The sequence below is a fragment of the Apus apus genome, chromosome 7 (assembly GCF_020740795.1).
Source record: "Apus apus isolate bApuApu2 chromosome 7, bApuApu2.pri.cur, whole genome shotgun sequence".
Lineage (NCBI taxonomy): Eukaryota > Metazoa > Chordata > Aves > Apodiformes > Apodidae > Apus > Apus apus.
The window spans coordinates 2,588,707-2,610,833 of NC_067288.1; the positions used below are offsets into that span (position 1 = coordinate 2,588,707).

General features: G+C 46.6%; 1 protein-coding gene across 1 annotated transcript in view; it reads left to right on the forward strand.

The window, feature by feature from the left end:
• The first annotated feature begins 6,055 nt into the window (after positions 1–6,055).
• Positions 6,056–22,127, forward strand: part of LAMC1 (laminin subunit gamma 1) — a 68,862-nt gene continuing 52,790 nt past the window's right edge. The window contains exon 1 of the mRNA XM_051624946.1: positions 6,056–6,544. Coding sequence (XP_051480906.1) covers positions 6,151–6,544 — 394 coding nt within the window. The 5' untranslated portion in view covers positions 6,056–6,150. The remainder of the gene's footprint in view (positions 6,545–22,127) is intronic.

The following is a 22,127-nucleotide window of genomic DNA, read 5'->3' on the forward strand; positions in this document are numbered from 1 at the left end:
AGATTCTCTTCATTCCAAGTAGTATTTTTTATTTTTTTTTAATTTTTTGCTACAGGGGCTGAACAGATTTTCCCTGAATTGCTGCTTTTGTCTATTTAGTCCCTGGTGGCAGGGTGGCTTTGAGCACAGAGAATGTCTGTTCTGTCCTCTCAACCGGTCATCGTCTGACCGCCCCCAGACACGCAGGGAGAACATCCCGTGCTGGGGGTGCCAGGACTAGAGGTGGGGCTCACTGGCAGGCAGCCAAGTGCACGGGCATGCACCCCAAAGACAGCTCTGTAGGCCAGCCCCCTGTAGCTCCTCACCATTCACTGTGTGCTCCCAGCCCGGGGATGGAGAGGCAGCCCCGCCGCAACGCAGTTCCATGTGGGAAGAGAGATGAGCTGCTGAGGAGCTGCAGGGGGAGGAACAAGCAGTTGGAGAAGCTGAGTGGACCTCCAGATCCCAGCATGATGTGCTAGTATTGCCATCCTCCAGCTGGGCAGCCAGGTGTGACTCTTCTGGGGTAACAACAAATCAAGCTGCAGCCTGCTAGGCAAGACAAACTATTTCTGGCTCTCAGTGGCCGTCTGTGTGAGAAAAAGATGGGTTTTACAAACAGGAACGTTTCAGTGTTAATAAAATAATGATCATGGCAAGACTGATTGGCAGACTGCTATTAAAAAAAAAGGTTGGGACCATAAATGATAGTTAAGAATTCACTCAGAAGAAGATTTCACCCCTGTTGGCACTGAGCAAAACAAGTTATTTCAACTTTCTTTTGAAAACAATCTTGGGAATTCTGCTAGAAGCCCAGGAAGGATATTTGTTAAACAACTTCATTGTGGTCACACAGGTCAACATGCTTCATGGCTGAGATGCCCATGACCACCCCCAACACACGCACTTCTTTCTGGAACAGCATTTTATCAGGGTTGGAAGATAATTCTACTGGGAATGTTTTATGGTTAGTGTAAACATCCCCAGCTCACACATGGGAAGGATTTGCATAGCTATGCAAGTCGGTGAAGAACAGGACTCAGACATTATCCAAATGGATATGGGTAAACAAGTCCTGCTCTTTACAGAGAGAACTTCATCAGTGTGCTGGAAACCTAAATATTGATAGAATTTTTTGGTGGCAGAGCATCCATCAGCAGGCCCTGTAGTGCAAGGAGGAGGGTGACACTAAGCCTGGGACTATTCTTGGTGAATTTAGTGTCTAGATTACAGATGTAGTAGCATATAGAATTAAATATAATCCATTCCTCTGGCACAACTTAATCCCTGCAGTGCACTGCTGGTGTACTGACTGAGAATGGGAGTGCTAGAAGGGAGGAAGAGAAGCACTGAGGAATGTCCCATCTCCAAGAAGCCCACTGGATGTTTCAAGGCTGAACACACCCACCCATGCATGTCCCTTTCCCAGTGCCCTCATCCTGGGCTTGACAACAGCAGCTGTTCATGGTGGTATTGGACAGGTGAGTGGAGATCTTGGAGATTGGAAGGAAATACAGTTACAGCTGGCTCAGGTCCTCCTGATGTTACTGCTACGGTGTAATATAGGCTGCAAGATGTGGTTGCTTCAATTCAGCACAGGATTGCACTGCAGAATAAAAAGAGGGAATAAAGATAAAAGATAAAAATCTTATCTGCTAGGAATCAAAGACTATGAATCCATTTTGTACATACCACCAGACATCCAGTAACCAAAATGGGTTTTGGTTAAAAGGATGGGCTGTGTTTGAATCCACAAGAGGAAGATGAAAAGCTGCACAGTCCTTTCATCTTTTATTTTTGTTTTAGCATATTTCTTCCCAACATTACAGTCTTAAGGAGAGAAAATGAGGATACATCCCAGACCCACTTCAGAAAAGAGATAAAATAATCAGTTTATGTCTTTAATTTCTCCTGGGTTTGTAGAAACTTGTAAGAAGCAGATTACCTCTCATGAACAGGTTCAGAGATACTTTTTCATTCACCTTCCAGGAGTTGCTGTACAGGATCCTTTAGGATAATCTGCAAAGGAGTGACAAAGAAAGTCAAAGTTAAATAAAACAGTTTAGGAAACACGTTCTGCTTTCCTGGCTAGTAGCTGCCATCCCTGTTTAAATAAAACATGAGATGCTTTAAGGCTGCTACAGGTTTTCTCTCCAGTTTTAGACAGGCCTGTGGGCCATTGCCTGGATAAATCAAGCTTTGCCATTGTCATTGATGCTGAGATTGAAGCAGCACCCAGCTGGTAAGAACAGAATTGAAATCCCACCTTGCAAAGCTCACAGCCACTGCAACCACTTCACTTTGGGCACTAGAAAGATGTGATGATCTGATAGCTATAGAATTTGCAGCTGTTCATATTTTCAGTGGAATCACAGAGGTTATCCCAGCTGGGACTGAGTCAAAACATTTAATCCAACTTGGTGAAATAAAGTTTTCAACCAAGACAGAAAAAAAACAAAAAAAGCTTGGCTTTTATCTTCATTAATTGCTTAGAGCAGGTTGATTTCCGTGTTCCCCATGACACTACTGGAGTCTGCAGTGGGGTTTCTTTTCACAACCCCCTGCAAAACATCTAAATTCTAATCACCCAGCCTTTCTGATTGTTAACATTTGCAGTGACTCTTTGGTGAATCTGCTGACCCCCTTGCTTTCTTTAAGTGTTTTTAGTGATTTGGAGGCCATGGAGTGGATGTCTGCTGCCGTTACTGTTGCTTCCATTGTGTCCACTGAGAAAAGTGGTGGGGCCCACGGGAAGTCCCTGCATGACAGAGGACAGAGCAGGAAACCACTGGAAACTTCTTTTTGTGTTGCCCAAACCAGCCAGGTTGTGACCAATGACGTTTCATGAGGCTGCTTGGGCGGCTCCTTTGGTGGCTGAGAACTCTGCAAGGCTGACAGTGAGCACAGGGCTTTGCTGTCCATATTTTGGTGTCAACTGATAGATACACACTGGTAATGAAATGCTGGGGTGTACAGAAGTGTTCGTTTGGGGGTTCTCAAGCTTTCTATTTACTCTTATTAGCAAATGTCTGTTGTTATTCTCCATGGGGGATACTTTTATCAACCTGCTTTAATAGTCAAGACCCACAGATGACCAGGCTCTGCTATCACAGTCCAAAACTTCCAAGCCATTATCCTTAGTGTATGCATTTAAATTTCACCCATGAACAAATGTTAATGCTAAATCAGTATGAGAAGGTTGAAAACTAAACACTATAGCCTTTTTTTTTTCTTACCAAAAGGAAAGAAAATACTACTTTTCTTTCTCTCTTTTTTTTTTTTTTAATTTTTCCTATTTTTCCAGACTGCAAGCCTCTGGAGTTCTGGCCTTCTGAAAGCTGACAGAATTTCCTGTAGAAGTTGCTTTTATAAAGGCTGTTTCCTCTCAGGTTTTTATGTTGCTTTTATTTTTTTTTGGCGTTTCTTCTCTTTGTTCTTACTCTCTCCCTACTTGTTCTCATTCATTTAACTTGATCTGCATACTTAAAAAAAGAATTGAAATAATAAAGTGTTGATTTCTACAGTTAACTCTATATATTTAAGTTCCTCCCTGACCACCTCTTCATTAATTAGAAAGTAAATTTTCTTGAGACTTGATATCACTGTGATGAGCATAATTTTGGGGCAGCAAGTGCTTGGAGACTTGCACCTGCTTTTGAAGCAGCAATTGGGTCATTTTTCACTGTTGTTTCACCATGACCATGCTGCCTAAGCTCAGCACAGTCATAAGCCTTATCCACAGGTATTATTCTTATTTTACAGATGGTTAACTGAAAGGCACATTGTTGTGCCCATCCTATCCATCAAACAGTCCTTCCTTCCTTTCAGGCCACTCCTGCCATGCAGGATGACTCACTCTGCCTTGTGGGAGTTTCCAGCCATAAGAATTTATGGACCAAGGTATTTTTACTACTCTTCCCCCCTGTAAAGCATTGCAAAGTTAGAGCGCTAAGTTTTCTGGGTTCTGTGCTTTTAAAACATGGTTATTTTACATGAAGATGCTTTTTTTTGGTGTGTGTTGTAAAGGAAATGGGATTCTGAGCAATATGCTGCAATGCTTCAATAGTGTTTCAGCCAGTAGGACGTTAAAAGGAAAGCACAGCTCATCTGTCTATAGAGATATGAGATTAAGTCTGGTTTTCATTAGATGAGTGCAGGTTTACTGAATGAAATACAACTGCATCACTCAATCTGTTCTGGTAATTTAAATATGTATCTCAAAAATGAAACTGCTGTCACGAGGATAAAGTGGTTTTTGATGGCAAATACCAGCAAATAGCTCTTTCTCAGGACTTCCTTGTTAGAATGAGTAGCCTGGAAATGGCAGAAGGGCTTCACATAAACTGTTGAGGATGGTTCTGCACATGTACTTTAAAACATTTAGTTTAAAAAACTCAAGCAAATTAAGATTATTTTTTCCCAGTATCCATGGGAACCTCCCTCACATGGACAGATGATCCCATAGCTCCACTGAGTGGGATTTGTGGCAAGACCCTCTGATCCTGCTCAGAGTCCTTGCTCCCTTCTCACCTCTATCCTAAGCCTTCCTTCCCTCACATGGATCTGCTCCACCTGGCTTCCTTCCCCCTCCTTCCTCCTTGCCTACCCTGCTGTGGATCAGCCAGGCTCTTACTGCCCCTGAGAAGCTCCATCACCCCGCTGGTTCCACAGCTTCTGCCCCGACAAGCAATCGGCTCAGCATCGCTCTCACAGCAGCTGGATTGTTTTCAGGAACTGAGGAAAAGCGGGGGGAAGCGGCGGAAACAAAACTTTCCACTGGAGATGTGTCATTCCAGCCTGACCAACAGCGATGACTGCGAGGCAGCCGCGTCCCTGTGGGTGCTGGGGCTGCCTGGGGGGCTCTCGCTACAGGGGCCACCTCACCACGGCCGGGTTAATGATCTGTTGGGGTGGCAAAAGGAGGAGCCACGGCCCCAGTGCAGAGTGCCACACGGAAGAGCAGCATCTGTCAGCAGCAGGATAATTTCCAGGCTTGCTTATGAGCGCTCTGTGGACCTTGTGAACAGTCCCGTGCACGCTCGTAACGTACAAAGCCAAGAGCTGACTTCTATATAATACATGTGTTTACTTCAAAAGAAGAAAGTGCATCTTTCTCCCAGAACAGACTGTATTTTTCCTGCTCTCTCGGCCACAGGCTGCATTCAGGCTTTCTCAGACTACAACCAAATTTACAAAGCCCTTCCTTGACTCTCGCATCACTTTCTGTCCCACTGGGTCATTTCCTGAGCAGGCTTCTGGAGGCACTTTCTCCCATAACAGCAGTTTTGGCTGGACACGATTCCTGGATCTTACGCAATAATCTTTACACGGTCCCTCAACCTGAAAAGTCACAGGGAGATCTTGTGCCGACAGCTGAAAATCGCAGCCCAGTCTTCGGCAAGGCCTGGCGTAGAGCTGATGCCTCTGAGCAGCGCGGACACCTGCATTTAGATGCGAAAATCCCTAAAAAAAAATAAATAAAAACCCACTAAAAATGAAAGAAGCTGAGGTGGCAACACAGGGCGGGGGGGGACACCCACTTCCAGGCCTGCGCCTCGACAGCGCAACCCCAACCGGGTTCGGAGCGGTCTGACTGGGAAAACGCAATTCCTTTGATTTCTTGAAAAACTTGGGTCTTTTTTTTTCCTTTTCCCCCCCCCCAAAGAAATGCCTTTAGCAGAAAGAAAACGGGGGGCTTCGGGCAGGTCAGAGGCGCCCATCATGGGGGGGGGACACACACAGACATTCCCGCCTTCCACAGGCGGTGCCGTGAGGTAAACGCCGTCCTGGGGGGGGGGGGGGGGGGGCACCCCGTCCTCCATCCTCCCCATCCCGGGGGGACACCCCCGTCTTCCCTGCTCATCCCGGGGGGGGCCACCCCCGTCCGTCCGAGCAGCGGGGGCGGGAAGGAGGTGTTTCCCGCGGGGCCAGCCCCGCCGCCATCGCCGCTTGAAGCCCGCGCGTCCCGCCCGGCGGGGGCGGCTCCTTCCCCCGCCTCAGCCCTCCCGCCTCAGCCCGCGGGGACTCCGCTCCCGGCCTGCCCCGCGCCCGCCGCCCCGCCCCGTCCCCTGGCAGCCCGTTGCGGCGGGCAGGCGCGGAGCGGCGGCCGGCAGCGAGCGAGCCCGGCTCGGCGAGCCCAGCTCAGCTCCCTCCCCCCCGGCCCCCTCCGCCATGAAGCGCGGCGGCGAGCGGCGGGCGCTGTGGTTGGCGCTGCTGTGGTTGTGGCTGCCGGGGCGCGGTGCCGGCGCCGCCATGGACGAGTGCCGGGAGGAGCGGAGCGGCCGGCCCCAGCGCTGCATGCCCGAGTTCGTCAACGCCGCGTTCAACGCCAGCGTGTTGGCCACCCACACGTGCGGGGCGCCGGCCGAGGAGTACTGCGTGCAGACCGGCGTCACCGGCGTCACGCAGTCCTGCCACCTCTGCGACGCCGCCCAGCCCCACCTGCGGCACGGCGCCGCCTTCCTCACCGACTACAACAGCCCGGCCGATGCCACCTGGTGGCAGAGCCGCACCATGCTGGCCGGCGTGCAGCACCCCACCGCCGTCAACCTCACCCTGCACCTGGGTAAGGCAGGCGGCCCCTCGCGGGCCCTCGGGCGCGCCCAGGCCTTGCTCGGGCGCTGCGTGGTGGAAGGAGGCTCCTGGGCTCCCGCCCCGCCAGGGGAGTCCCGGCTTGGGTTGGTTTTTGTCGCGGTTGGTGCCTGAGGAGAGGAGGGGTCTGGCCCTGCTCGCCTCTGGGCTGTTGGTGTTTTCCTCAAGGGTGGCCAGTGAGGTCTCCCCCTTTCCTCCCTGAGAAGAGCTGCGTGAGGAGGGAGCAGCCCTCACTTCCCAGGTCACAGGTGATGGAACAAGAGGGAACGGCCTTGAGTTGTGCCAGGGGAGGTTCAGACTGGATATCAGGAACAATTTCTTCACCCAAAGGCTTGTCAGGCCCTGGCACAGGATGCCCAGGGCAGGGGTGGAGTCCCCATCCCTGGAGGGATTTCAAAGCCCTGTAGATGTGGTGCTGAGGGACACGGGTTAGTGGTGGCCCTGGCAGAGCTGGGTTGATGGCAGGACTTGATCTTAAAGGTCTTTTCCAACCAGAACAATTCTGTGCTTCTTCAGCTGCAAAACGGTGCTTTATAAACTTGAATTTCTGCCTTCTCCAGAGAGACAAAGCAAGAACGAGTATTGCAAGCTGTGTTGCTTGTTCAGAGACTGATCTCGCGCTGCAAGAGGCAGAACTTGCTCTGGTGTGGGGCACAGTGAGCATGTCTCACCCTTGCACTGGGAAGCTCAGATCCTGGGGTATTCCAGACAACAGGCTTGGAATTCAGGTGGGAGATGCCGGCTTGAAAAGTGGCAGGCACTGCAGGAAAATGTATGTGCAAAGGAATCTCTGCTCTGTATCTTCTTAGACCAAGGCAGTCTTGTTCTTTAAATACTAAACACTGTGTGAGTTAGGTTTGTCAGAGAGCAGTCAGCATTACTGCAGAACTCCTAACATTGAGTCATAAAAGGAAAAGGAGAGTTTTCTGATTGAGTGGCATTCCCAGAGGTTCCTTTGGGACAAAGTATTTTAGCTCTCACTTTGGTTTGTGGAGAAGTTTTTCTTTTCCTCTCTTAATTCAGTTACTTAAGCTGTCTTGACGTGGAGAAAGGATAATTGGTTTGGAAGACAACCCAGCCAACAGAAAGTTAAAACCATGGCTTATATCCTCCTGTCATTAAATAAAGTACAAGAAAACATGCCCTCACTGTAACTGTTCATGGTTTCTGTTCTAGAGCTGCTGTTAAATCCTAAGTTTTAGCTCCAATGATGCATCTCAGTTTTGGTGTAATTGAGAGGGGGTGGAAAAAAGTTGTGTTAGGGATCAGGGAGCTGGATCTTGGGTTTCACAGCCTGAAGACAGGCTGTGTGAAAGCTCCCACCCATCTTTGTGAGATGGTGGTGCTGAGTCCCATACCGGGGGTCACCTGCATCCATCTGCCTCAGCAGCATCTCACCACCCTGAAGTGTTTCTTTGTGTTACGAGCTTCGAGATAAATATGCCGTGGAAGTGTACGTCTTCGTTTGGATAAGAGGAAGTACTTATTAAAGCCTCTGTATTTCATTTATATATTTATTTACTTCAAATTGGGGGCTTTTATTCAGGGCACTTGGAAAAAACTGTAAGCTAAGATTTGATCTCAACTTCTTTTTTCGTAGAACATCATAACTCTTCTTCATCGAGGTAGAACTTAGTTTAGAGGCACGTCTGTATTACTGCTACCTGTGAGTCTGTGTACCTGTATCTATGTGGCTGTTCCTTGAAAAGGAATATTTTTTCAACATACTGGAACCAACAGTGTGCAGTGTCCTGGGCTGTGAAGAAATGTGCATGTTTCTTTGATTAAAACAACTGCTTATTTCAAATACTGTAGCGTGCGTTGCCAGTCACTTGGGTTTCGGGTTTGTTTGCAAATTAGTTTTCTCTGGCATATTTTTAGTCCAGACTACAACTTTTTAAGAAGCTATCTGGCTGACTTAAAAGGTATTTGAGTGCGTTTTTTGTTTCTTTTATTCTCCCAGTTAGGTTTTTGGGTGGGATATTTGTAGTGTAAAAGCCTTTTAAGAATCGGAAGCTTGTTCTGGGCATGCTGGTCGTGGCAGGAGTTGGTTTGAAGAAGACTTAACAGCAAAGCATTCAGCTCTCTGTGCACATGCTGTGCAGGCAGTAAGTGTTCCTGTACACCTTTGTACACATCGCTGAGCTTCTTGCATGTCGAAGAACTGTCGAGTACCACAAAGTGCCATTTTAGTCTCAAATGCCCCCAAACTCCTTGTGCTCTGCTCTACTCTTGCAAAGACTTCAAGGCATCTTTCTTTGTGCGAGCTGCTGGGTGCCGCGTTTGAATTCTGTGTGCCCCCAGGCTGTTCCCCACGGCACACCAGTCTGGGCGACACTTAATTATTGACATCAATAAGAGAGAAGAGGCAAAGGGCTTGACAAGCATTTGTGTACTCAGCAGGATGTGAACACATTCTGGGACACAGAGCCCTTTTATGCAGCTAGTTCTTCATGCTCTTCGAGGATTAGTCTGTGTGCTCAAACCCATACCCTTGTTTGATGCTGCAGTTGCCTTCATTTCTAAAAGCACCGGTATCCTGAATGGGTGCTGCTGCTTTGTGCCCGTTCAGGACTGGCAGGGTCAGCTCTGGGCTTCCAGCATGAAAATGCCACCCTGCACTGAGTTTTTGGCAGTTTAGGATGTCTTGATTAGTGTCTGGAGATGTTTGCTCCTTGTCGATCAGTGTAATGTTTCGGAGGAGCCTGCAAAAGGTCAGTAAGAACTACAGGTCTTTTGCCAATGTGTGAGAGTGGGGTTTCCTGGAAATTTCTTACAATTTACAGTTAAAACAAGTTAAAAATCCTCTTAGTTTTGAGACTAGATGCTATCAGAGGGCTTGATACAGAAAAGCACAGCATGGATCACTATTGCTAAGTTAAAGGCTCAGATCCTGGGAGTGTTTGGAAAGGAGGTCTGTGCTCAGAAGTTAGGGTGCTCCCTAACTTCTAACTCCCTAACTGGGGAGATGGGACTTGGTAATTACTAGTCCCTGCACAAGGAACATCTGGAGTTATAAAAGCTGTTTCTTTTTGTATGAGAGGGTATTAAGAACCCCGAGTAAGAATCCTCCCCCAAGAGGCTTGGAGACAAGAGTTTGCAGCTGTAAATCAGGAGACAGAGGGAGTTGAACCCGTTCCCAGGGTGGTGTCTGGGTAATTAGGTTAGTGGGCGAGAGGAGGAGGGGGAGCTCTGCTGTGTCCTGTCTTCCACTTTTCTGAAAAGTATCCCTTCTCTCATTTTCCAGTCCCTCAGGTAGAATTACTTCTAATTTTGACTTGGTCCAGCCAGTCTGTTTTTTCCCAGTGCTGTCCTCCTCCCTTGTTCCCGTATATTCCAGGCATACAGGGACTTTGGGGTAGCAGTGCCAGCTTTTAAGTAGAAGGTGGAAGCTGAGGCATTGCAGTATGTAGTTAGTTGTCTGCTGTTTTTGAAGCCAGAGCATCACATTATTTTTACAGTCTGTACTGTTTGCTTCTGCTGGGAGCACTGGGATGGTTCTGGCATCTCCCCAGCGCTTTGTGTGCATACTTTTTAGGACAGCTTTGCTATTTAGACCCTTAACACACCAAACCAAAGCTGTGTGTTAAAGATGTTCCTTTGAACGTGGGAAGAAAGGGAAAAGAAATAAATGTGGAAGTGCTGGGACGATTTCTGATGCTGGGCAGTGTTCCTGGGCAAAGACTTTTATTTTTTCAGATGATGTATCCTTTTTCAGAGCAGATTCTTACTTCTTCCTTCTGCAGCTCTGATCTCTGTGTGCTTTCTGTCGTCTCTGCACCTTTTTTTATCCACTTCTGCATGTGCATCCCTGTTCCCTTCCCAACTGTCTCTGCTAGTGCCACCTCTCATTTTTCCTCACCACTTTTACTCTCTGGCTGGATTTGCTCGGTTTCAGCTGTCGTGATCCCAGTGTTTTGTTCCTCGGACAAAGAGGCAGCGTCCTCAGCACACTGGTGGCTGTGGAGTGGCCCTGTCTCCACTGAGAGCAACCATGATTTTATCAACAAGCCTGTGAGCTACAAGCAGTCTGGTTTGGCTTTCCATGTCCCCTGCATCTCCCAGGGACAGTACCCAGGAGATGTCCTTGACTGGCGCTGGTGGCCTCAGCTGTGAGTTCAGGATGATCTGGTAGGCAGGAAAGACTGATTCCCACTTCTCTCACTGCCTAGGGAGAGGAGCTAGTGCTTGGTGCTGGAAGGCAGCCCCCTGCTAGCCAGCCTTTCAAGAAGAAAAATTAAATTGCTGTTTGTTAAAAACATGTTGGCTGTGTTTGTGGGCATGGACTGTTGTTAGAATTGAGAGTTCCTGCTCTTGAATTCTTCTGAAATTCCTACTGTAGACCAGATAGAAACTTGTATCATCAAGCTGGATCGTATCTCGTATGTATAAAATAAAGAAAAACTTGCAAAAGTTGCTGGTTGTTAGAAGTGAATTGCCCATCTCCTTCACCTCCCCCTTTTTGAGCTGCTCAGTCCTTTATTTGGCTTTAAGGAGAGCGATGATGCTTGGTTATATATACTTGGTCTGCAAAGTGTAGTTTGGGGTATGACTGCCATTTGAAGGCATTTACAAGGAAACCCAGGCAAGATGCCAGTTCTTGTGTTCAGCTTCGGCTCGATTTGCCAGTTGTTTGTAGCAGATGAGATTTTTTTTTTCCTTCAGTACTAAAGAGCAGCTTTAAAAAAAAAAAGGGGTGTGGGGGGGCTTTAAGGTGGACCTTAATTTAAGTACGTAGTTTGTGCCACTGGGATGCAGCTGGTTGCTTTGTTTTATTTAGTGCAGCAGAGCGATGCTGTTGGTTTGCTGGTTATCCTATTAAAACTTTACGAGGCTGTGGTTCTTTGCCTTCTTAGGGAGCCACGGCGAAACCAAGGGCGAGCGGGCAGGACGTAGGCACGTGGGGTTTTGCACAGCATAGCTGCAGTTTAAAAACTCTGAGAAATAGTAATTAACATGTTGGGAGAGAGCGTTTCCGGCGCTGAGGCTGGGGTGACGGGGTGTGTTGGGAAGCCCTGGCAGACGTGTTCAGCCTGGGCTGGGCAGGGCCGGCCCCGTGCTGCCGTAGCTTTGCCGTGGTATTTGTGGAGCCCTGGGGGAACTCTATTTTAGTTGGTCTCGCAAAGGCTTGATTTACATTTTGCAGGTTTCAACATGAGTAGTTAAGAGATCAGGGCTTTTAATGGCCAGCAGTTGTTCAGTGCAGTTATATAAAGTCACTCTAAAGCTCTTCGTTGCTTCCTGCATACCCTTTAAATTCCCAGGTTTGCTCCAGTTTCTCCATCCTGCGTGTGTCTTGAGTCGCTGGTGCCACTGTGTGATGCCTTTGGGAATACTATACGTGGCAGAGCAGTTTTTTGGGGGGATGGAGAGAGCTGGGATTGTGTGGTATCTGCTGCAAAACCAGCTGCTATTTGTGGTGCTTGCCCTGAGTTGCTAGAAGGATTAATTGCTGGTTTTGACACAGTCAAATAGTTGCTTTTGTAGGTTTAAACCTTGGAAACTGTCGTTTGCTGCTCGGGATTGTTGGCTTGCTGAAAAATTTCTGGCTTGTTCAGTAGCATTAAGTAGCATGTCTCTTCTAGCCTGAGGCTTTGAGAGGCTCTCCTGGCCTCCCTGAGACTGCAAGTGACAATCCTAGGCTACCCCTTCCCACGGAAATGAAGAACAACACGCAGAGAAAATAATTTCCAGCACAGATGGATAGGATGGGAAATTCGGATCTCTCGTTCACCATAATTCTTAAAAAACAGACCTGTGAGTGTTGTCTTTAATCATACCACCCTTGTCAGACTGAGACCTCCCACTGTTGTCCTCAGGGCCCTAATTCATCACTTACTGCCACTGGTGACAGCATGTGGAGTGATTTCCTGCAGGCCTGCTGTCTGGCTCTGTTTCCTACCTGTGAGCTAGCTGGATTGTGGGCTTTGACATGTTAAACTGAACAACTTGCATGTAATGTCACCATCTCTGGTTCGCAGCAACCTTTGAAAGCTCAGCCCAGGGCTGTGGCCCCTTGTGAGCTCCTGCCTGGAAGAACGGTTTGGGCCTGCATTTAGGAGTCTTTTGACCACCAGATCTTGCTTATTGGTGGCTACCACTGTGTGGTTTGATTAGAAATAAAATGTGTTTCATAGTTTACCAAAAAATTGCAGAAACCTTCCTGGATCTGTTGTCTTGGTGCACAAAACAGGAGTATATTGGTTCCCCCCTGCCCCAAGTAGCTTTGTGTGTGTCAAATCGAGCTTTACAGGCTTTAAGTGAGGGATAAATGCAGATGCTTGTGTTGAGGACCTGGAGCATCACTTGCTTTAATATTAGGACAACCTCTTAGGGCTGAGCCATTTGCAAAGGAAGTACCTGGGATTGCTCTTGTGGTCTGTAGCATCCCTTGAGTAACGCAGGGTGTTTAGCCAGGTGCTTGGTAGGATGGTGATGTTTGTCACTTCAGCATTCACAGAGCCTCAGAACAGCTGCTAATGAAGCAACTGCTCCCTGAGTTAAGAGAGCTGCTACTAGTAGACATGGATGGTTGTCAAATGAGATGGGGAATATTAAGCTGAGAGGCTGCCTCCTGCAGCCTGCCCAGCTGCAGGTGCAAGCTGCTGTTAGCCTGTGTGGGGTGGGTCAGGTACTTTTGAGGTAAAACATAAGGATTTCTCAGAATTTTTCTTACATAAAAGCTTGGAAAATGGTAAAAACTCATAAACTGTATAAAGGAACAGAAATGGCAAGGTAATTTTATTTAAATTTAAAATAAATAAATCAGCCTCGGTCTTTAATCTCTTTTCTACCATTCCCACCCTGTTTGAGAGATCACTTAACATAAAGCCTCCCTCCCTGACCAACTCCTTATATATTATTTAGTGATCTTCAGCATTTTGTTTTGAAACTGGGTGGCAAAGCACTTCTTGTTTCCATGCTTCTACTTGTTTTAGATATTCCAGTGTGATAGTCATCAAAGAGCCTTTTCCAGTGGTAATCATGCCTGCAGTTCTGACACAACACAGCTGTGTTCAGTAATGGAGAATTTCAAAATTTCCTCTTTTAGAAATACTATCCAAAAACTATTATTGGATTTTATTTTTTTTTTTATCCCCTGGTAGGTAAGCTAGTACCATCTTGTACATGGGAGGTAGACTTCCAGATAGCTTGAGGGCTTATTTGCACAGTCAGTTGGAGGGTTTGTTCTTTTCATGGGGGAAGGAGAAGATTTTTAAGGTGTTTGTAGAGATGCTATATTGAGGTCTTGCAAAGACCCAGGTTTTGTGGGTTCTTGGGTCAGCCTTCTGTAATGTTCTTATCTCTGGTGTGGACTTTGGTGTGAAATGCATTTCTACTGGCTTTGTAGTGCGTCTCATGTTGTACAGGAAGTCAGTAGCCCCATGGTAGTGGGGTAATTGTCTAACTCATCCTCTGGGGCTTAAAATTCTGGTCAGGGAAGATGAGGGTGCAGAATTATTAAATGGCTTTGGATATGGCAGCTGGCCTGTGCCAGTGGGCTGAAGTGGAAAGAAGGCTTGGCCCTTGCTTTGCTCTTAACCCTTCATAATGGAAAGATCGGCTAAATCTGAGCAATTTCTTAAAAAAAAAACAACCAAATAAACAACCCAATCCGAACCCCCTAAAACCTGCTTGATAGTGGGTTCTCCAGCCTGTGTGTGTTCAAGCAGGCAGTAGCTGACTGCATGTGGTAGTTCTTGGCTTGCCAGTGGTTTTCCCAAAACACTCATTCGCTTGGTTGCTCTAGGGCTGAGGGACCACTGTAGAGGTCAGGTTTAGCACCAGCCCAGTTCTAAGCACTCTGCTTTCATCTTTCAGGTTATTTTTCAAGTCAACCTGCTTGGCATCAGAAAAGACCTCATTCCCACCTCGGTGAGCTGATGCTCATACAGAGTGTTGTACAGCTGGTCTGAGGTGTTGTTTTTGTTTTTGGTTTTTTTTTTTGGGAGAGGGGAAATATCAAGGATCCCAAACAGATTTATTAAAAAAATATTTTATTCTCCTTATCTCCTTATTTTATTTCAGGAAAATGAATCTTTATAACCTTCTTTGACTTAAAATATAATGTGTCGTTAAGCAGATGGTTGCATTGAACCTCTTCAAGATAAATTAACTAGCAGTTTTTGTGCTACTTACTAAGCTGTACTTACAAGGCTGTGGGGTATAAGCTCCATGCCATGAAAGGTGCTCTTTGGGTTGGGAGTGTCTCTTACTGACATTAGTGGAGTGAAAGATCAGCCTCTTCTGGAAGAGCTACCATCAGATGCTTCTGGGTGTCACGGTGTTCGGTGGGCCTGCTTGAGCGAGTGTTCTCAGCCTAAAACTTCTGTGGTCCTCTTCTGATTAGGATGATTATTTATAGTCCTTTCATCTGCAGCTCTTTACATGCTCCCATCCGGTGGGATTTGGCAGTGGGATTTTCTTCCCGGCAGCTTGCGGGGCCGTTCCCTGGGGAGCAGCTCTGGTGAGGCTACCCTGCCTGCCACCTTCGCCTCCCAGGTTCTGAAAAAAAGTGGTTTATTTGTGGGGATCCAGCTTGCCTCCCTCTGCCCTGCCTCCTGCCTTTGGTGGTCGGGGTGCAGGGGGTGGCCCAGCTACCTACATCTGTTTTGTTACAGTAGCTGGTGCCTTCCAGCTGCAGTTTTCACTAGCTGCCTTCATGGGTCTCCTGGGTCCTGCTGTCCTGGCCTGAGTGACGTAGGACAAGCAGTTTCTTGACACTGAGTCAGTTGCCTGATGAGCTTTTTAAGAAGCTGATGCTTAAGGCTGTGATTGCTCTATGTTTGCAGCCCTCCTGTTTGCTTTACTTGTCTTTTTTGGCCCCTATCCCTGTCTTCTCCTTTCTCAAGCCCCTTGCAGCCTGCCTGGGCATCACCTCCCTCCTGCTCCCATTTCTCTAGCACTGAGATGTTCCTGGGGGGAGTTTCCCAATCCCCTGAACGGGGTTGTTCTGTGGAGATCTCCCAGCACTTCTGGTCCCAGCACTTGCCTCTCAGCCTGTGTGGGTAGGTAGCATTCCTGCTGTGCTCCTGTGCTGGCTTCTTCAGACAAGAGGATGCTGGCAATTTTTATTTTCATCACACTCTCATGAGAGAGAGGTGCAATGCAAATTCAGAATTGTTAAATCTGTAGTATTATTCTGTAGTTTCCCCTCTTGCACATGTTAGAATCACAGAATCACAGATGGGTTTGGGTTGCGAAGAACCTTAAATATCATCTAGTTCCAAACCCTCTGCCATGGGCAGGGACGTGTTCCAGTAGACCAGATTGCTCCAAGCTCCATCCAGCCTGGCCTTGGAACACTTCCAAGGATGGGACATCAGTGTTTGGGGAGGGAGGAAGTTGTAAGTTTTCCTGAGTTGAAGCCATTATTTTGTCATTAAAAAGTAATGTTTTTCAGTGCTGGTTCCCAGCAGAGTTAGGAAGAAAATTTACAAAGCCTGGAGTAAAGAGATTTGGGGCTGTGAGGATGTGGCAGCTGCTGCAGAGGCCAGTGTTGCTGCTGGGGTGAAACATGAACTCTGTAAGTAAAGTGAGGTCCCACCATCATTGTGAAGCATCTATTTAATGAAATCTCATTTTCTCCCTCCTTCACCTCCCAGCCTGTTCCCTCCCTTGTTCCCCCCCTCTGCTGGGATTGTCAGCAGAGCTGGGAGGGGTGCTGGGGGCTGGGAGGGCTCTTCAGTTCCCTCCATCCCTGCTCTGCATGAGTTAACTGATTAAATTATGGGCATTACACGAGTCACCGCTCTTCTGCTTTCTAAGCAGGGTGACTCTGCATCTCTCTGTACGAGTGTGCTGCCCCTTTCTCACACCCTCCCTCCCACCAGCTGTCCTCCATGGCAGGGGGGCAAACAGGGCCACCCTGGTCCCTCCACCACTGGGACAGCTGAACCTGAGTTCCTTGTGAAACAGTGTAGATTAATGATAAAGATGAGCCTTTCCTGGAGCTTCATAGCACTTTTGGGAAATAAGGCCCTTTCTACTTTTATTGTAACTCTGATGAGAAAGTATATTTTATTGCAGCCTGTTTCTTTTTGGCAATTTGTCTGAAAACATTTGCAGGTAGGTTGTTGTGGTGCCAGAGTACCCTGGCTTCTGGTTAGGGAGGGAGGCTTGTGGGTTTTATGAAGGATTGATAATTAAATAATGGTAAATACCTCTTGTAAATAATTAATTGATGGTCAGAACTGCAGCTCTGAAACAGTGATTCTCTTACAGGCAACCTTAGTTATTCTTGTCTGTCAGTATCCCAAATAGGCAGGAATAAACAGTTCCTTTTTCCTTTTCAAGATTTAGGGTTATTGGGTGAAGAAAAGGTTGCTAGAAGTCACCAACATAGATGATGGGTGAACATCTGACTGCAAGTGTGCAGGGTGAGACAGTGTTGCTCATCAATCCCTGTTGAGCAGGCAGGAATAGCAGTTATGGGTTTTGGTCGACTGAAAGTGTAATATCTCTGCCGTAGATTTCCTTGTAGCCTAATTTTTCTGTACTTGCATTCCTGCAGTCATCAGCGGAGGTTGAGAGCTTTGGTTACAGCTCTTGTGAAGCTCCTGTTTGTATCAGGGACTGAGCTGGACTGATTTCCTGGTGCACTTGAAGTAGTCGGCTCTCATCTCTTTGTGCTTTCTTATTCATCAAATTAATGGTTCATTAACCAAGGATCTGAATGTGCAGTTACAATGGTGCCATGGTCCAGGCTGCTGACACTGATCCTTGCCTGGACAGTGTCACTAACTATTACGTGGAAGAGGCTGCAAATGTTTATTGGAATCTCAGTTCTTCCTGTTGCAAAACCTTGTACCAAATACGTCCCCTGGTTAATTTGTCTGTGAATTAATAGTATTTTTGAAGTGATCCATTCAGTCTGCTTTCCAATTCCAGGGCTGTGGCATGTTCTTTTGTGAACTACATGGTAGAAAATTAACATGCTACTCTGGCAGATGGGAGGGACAGAGCCTGCCAGCCTTTCTGTACCCTAAATCCTGCTTTTTAAATGTTTTATTGACTAAAAAGTCAGCATTAACTTGAAAACAGTGGGAGGAAATGAAGTATATTTTGAAAGGGTGAACCCATCGGTAGGAATGAGATTGAGTGCTTATACATGGTATAGCAAGGGGTTGTGGGAAGATGGTTCAGCAAAAGCAGTAGAGTTTGGAGTCATTAATCTGTGTCATTAGCACTGTGCATCAGAAAGTTTAGATGTGCCTGGCTAAAGTGCATGAGTCTTTGAAATGCACAGCAGTGCTGGCAGCCCTGCTGGCTTTTGTCCTTCCTGCAAACACACAGCTGCGTGGTCCAGCCATCCCCACGTGCTCAGCATCCCCACTGCTGCTTCTGCACCCACTTGTGGCTTTAGGGAAACCACAAGCAACTGCTTCCATGGCTGGAGGAAACCTCAAGAAAATGAGTGTGTGTTGCCATTAGACCCATGAAGGAGGTAAAAGTGTGGAGGGTTTGGTTCACGTCTCTGCTCTCTGTGCGTAATTAGCGTAACACGAGAGAACTTTATCACCTCCCTCTGAGGAGTGATGCGTGTCCAGACTTGCTTAAGAAATTTGCTGGGAAAAGTCCAAAGTGCAAGTGGAGCGTGTGCTCCCATAGCAGTATGTGGGCTGCAGAAACACTAGCTTTGCTCAGGTTGCTGTGTTGGCTGCTCAAGGGGAGCTTACCTTGAAACATACAGCTGAAATCTATCAGCTTTTACATTTTGAAGCCAGCTTTCAGCACAGGTAACTCACAGAAAAGGTGATAGATTGCAAAAGGTTCTGGTTGGAAAGCAGGCATGGAGGCAGTGAAAGGTATTTTACATGTAGCACTCATCAAGTGACATGATGGTTGGTTACCCGTGCTTCAGGTGGTACTACAGTGTGTCTTGCCAGGTCTGATATGGGCACTCTTACTATGCTTTTTTTTTTCTGTTTAAAAAGATAATAAAAACATCCTGGATCTATGTTTTTTTTCTGACTGTCCTGCTTCTTGAAGTAGATGCCAAGACCCCTTCTTTATTCTTACATCTGCCTTTTTGAGATGTGAGGTGAGATGTGGAAGACAAGAGGAAAGCCTCCAGGAAAAGTGATGATGGTTTTGCATATTGTGGCGTAGAACATCATACTCTTTCTATCATAGAGTTAATGATTAATTGATGAAGTTCCAGTAGCAGAGACTTGCTTTAAAGTGTAATCAAGCATTTGTAGTTAAAAGAGCATGCAACTCCTAGCTCTGTGTGCTCTCTTTGCATCCTTGAGAAAGGCATGTTTAAAGCTTTTGAGAAGGAGGATTCTTATCCTGTTGGAAAAGATTACTGGTCATTCTGAACCAGCAATTAAAAAGGGATTAATAAATAACTGGTAAGGCACTCCTGGAGTATCTTCCACCTACCATGCCTAAAAGGCACATGCCACTTTGTTTCTTTAACAAATATTATCAAGGTAAAACAACCAAATAATCTTCCTTTCAATTCTTAAAAAGGGGTCTATAAGAAAGATGGGGACAGACTTTTTAGCTGGGCCTGTAGTAATAGGACAAGAGGTGATTATCTTAAAGAGGGGAGTTTTAGACTAGATATAAGGAAGAAGTGTTTTACAATGAGGGTAGTGAAACACTGGCCCAGGGGGGTGGTAGCTGTCCCATCCCTGCAGACGTTCAAGCTGTGGTTGGGTGGGGTTCAGAGCAACCTGATCTGGTTGAAGGTGTCCCTGCTCACTGCAGGGGAGTTGGGCTAGATGGTTTTTAACAGTCCCTTCCAACATAAACCATTCTGTAAGTTTTCAAAATTAAGTATAAGCCCTAAGGATGAGCTGTAGGAAGCTTTCTGTCCTGGGCTTGACTAAGGCACAGTAGCTGGGAGGTGTGCAAATACTTAACCATCTATCTCTACCTTTTTTCATCTTGCACATCTGCTACTTCCCCTCTTTGCTCTTCCCCCAGCACCAAGACTTTCCTGATGGTCTTGTTTTGTGTTCAGTTGCTGTGACAACAAATTACAAGGCAGAAGCGTTTTGTGTTCCAGATTCTCAGTGACCTTGCAGAATAGCTGTCCTGCAGCTTAGTGGGGTGCTTAAAATCTGGGAGTCAAGGAATTAAGGTGTGGCTTCACAGTTTCTCAGAGTACACTGACTTTCAGCCCTGCCCACTTCCCTGCAGCTAGGGGCAGGGAATCCTGCGGCCCTTGCCCTTGTATCAACTTGCTTGATTAAGTCTCAGGGCTAATTTGATGGAAAGATAACCTTTTGGTGGCCTTAGTGATACTGGGATGTGCCTGGGGCTGTCTATGTGCTGGTTGGTGGGAAGGAGGTACCAGGGGTGCACACCCTGGGGACAGGAGGCAGACTTAAAGCAGTTGCAGCCCATTTTAAAAACACTCTAAACATTTTTAGAAGGACCATTTTGATAAGGCAGACTCAAAGTGAGGATATTGGATTATGGGAAGCTCTGGTGAGCTCAGACTTCTCAGACTTTTGTGAAAGGAAGGAAATGAGCTATCTGAAATTTCCACTTTTGTGCCTTGCACATGGATGCAGTTGAAGTCAGAAACCTAAGAAAAAAGACTGAGAGATTAGAGAGCATTTCTGGGGGAGGATTTTCATAGGGAAGGCATTAATGTGTAAGCTAAAACACTGAATTCTTGTAGAGTTTTACTTCATTCAAAACACCTTTATTTGGAGATTCAGCTGTGGTAGCTTGTTTTAGCTGACTTTGCATAAGCAAGAATAGTGAAATTTGGATTTTAAAATTAATAAACTATCAAAATAAGTGGGCAAACATATTTATCCAGCAGCTTGACTATCCTAGAAGCAGATTCAAGAGCAATGGATGGATCTATAGTGGAAAATCACTTGCCAAGCAGTTCACTTGATTGTCTTTTTTTAAAGCTTTTCATCACAGAGAATTATTAAAAAGAAGTAATCAGTGTGACACCAAATCTAATTTTCATAAATGATGCAGAAGATTGAGATTGTGCATCCTAATGCATGAGATTTGTAGGCTTATTCACTTTAGAATTAATAACACCATAATTATTTGCTTTTCTCTGTATGGGTCTGGGGTTCCTGTACTGTTGGATGAGATGGGGCCCATAAAGGACTTGGGTGCGATGATAACTCTTTGCATATCTCAAGAGCTGAACATGTGCCAAAGGAGAGAAGGAAGTTGAAGTGTCTCAGCGACTTGGGTTAATAACTAGTACAGCTCCTGCAGAATTACCATTCTTTATGTGTCAGGTTGGCTGGGCTGATGTTGTGTCAGCATTTCTTTTGTTGAAAAGCTTCTGAAGAGATGAGAAGTTGGCAAACGTGTCTCCTAGGAAGAGGTTTTCTTGCAAGTCATCTGCCACCTGTCCAGAGTTCTACAGCTGCTCTTCCAGCAAACAGTCAACCAGTGAATAGGGATTTGCAGAATGTAGATAGCAATACAGTTATGCCTTCTGGTTTTGGGGACAAAAAAAAATGCTCTTTGGTCCTGCAAATTAACTGCATTAATTAGTCCTAAGGAGAGGGGGTTCTTTTTAATGCAACTTTCACCTACTTGCTTAATCTGTGGGTGCCTGGAGGAATGGAAAATGAGTTTAGCATACCTGAGGGCTTTTCTTACAGAGGTCTCCCTTTAGTATGTGTCCTGCCCACGCAGAGATAAAGGTGAGCAAGAAAACCCCTTGAGCAATGCATTTTTGCATGGGTATGCAGCAATTCCTGCCCAGGCACTCTTGCTGGAAGGATCCAGCATGTCTGCTGGCCTGAAGCTGCCACTCATGTGCTGGGAGGAGGTACTGGGTGTTCAGGTTGTGGGGTGCTTGAGCAGAACATGCACCAAGGTCACTTCTGTTTTATCCCTGCAAAGGCTGTATAGGTAGTGATGCCTGGAAGCAGAGCAAGGGGACAGATGCTCTTCCCTCAGATCACTCCTTCACAATTGCTGGCTCAGTTTTGTAGTGCAGCTTCATCCTTCTCTCTCCCCTCCCATTTGGGGGAAAGGTGGTGAATAATCAACTCGTTCCTCCCCAGATTATCACAGAATGGTTTGAGTCGGAAGGGATCCTAAAGATCATCCAGTTCCAACCCCCTGCCATGGGCAGGGACACTTTCCAGTAGACCAGGTTGCTCCAAGGACCACCCAGGCTGGCCTCGAGCACTTCCAGGGAGGGGGCAGCTACAGCTTTCCTGGGCAGTAACAAATCATGCTTGAAAGCTGTCCAAAATGGGTTTGGTTTCTAAAGTACTATGAAGTCACTGGGGTATGCAAGCTGTGGAGCCCTGCTGGGGTTTTTGCAGTTCCCATCCCTTCCTTCCTGCTGGGAGGGAGACTGAAGAACTGCCGGGTCACTTAATTTTTGATGCTGAATGCATAGTTTCCTTCCAGCCCAGCAAGTTTGTGACTGTTTTGGAGCCAGGGTGTCTTCGGCCTGCACACAAGCCAAGTCCTGCCAGCAAGGCAAGCAAAGGCTTGTTCGCTAAAGATAGTGCACACGTGTACATAGTCCAGGGGGCTTTAAAGTAGCTCCATGTGTGCTCAGAGGTACAGCATATTCCCAGGCATGCTAAAGAAAATTAAAG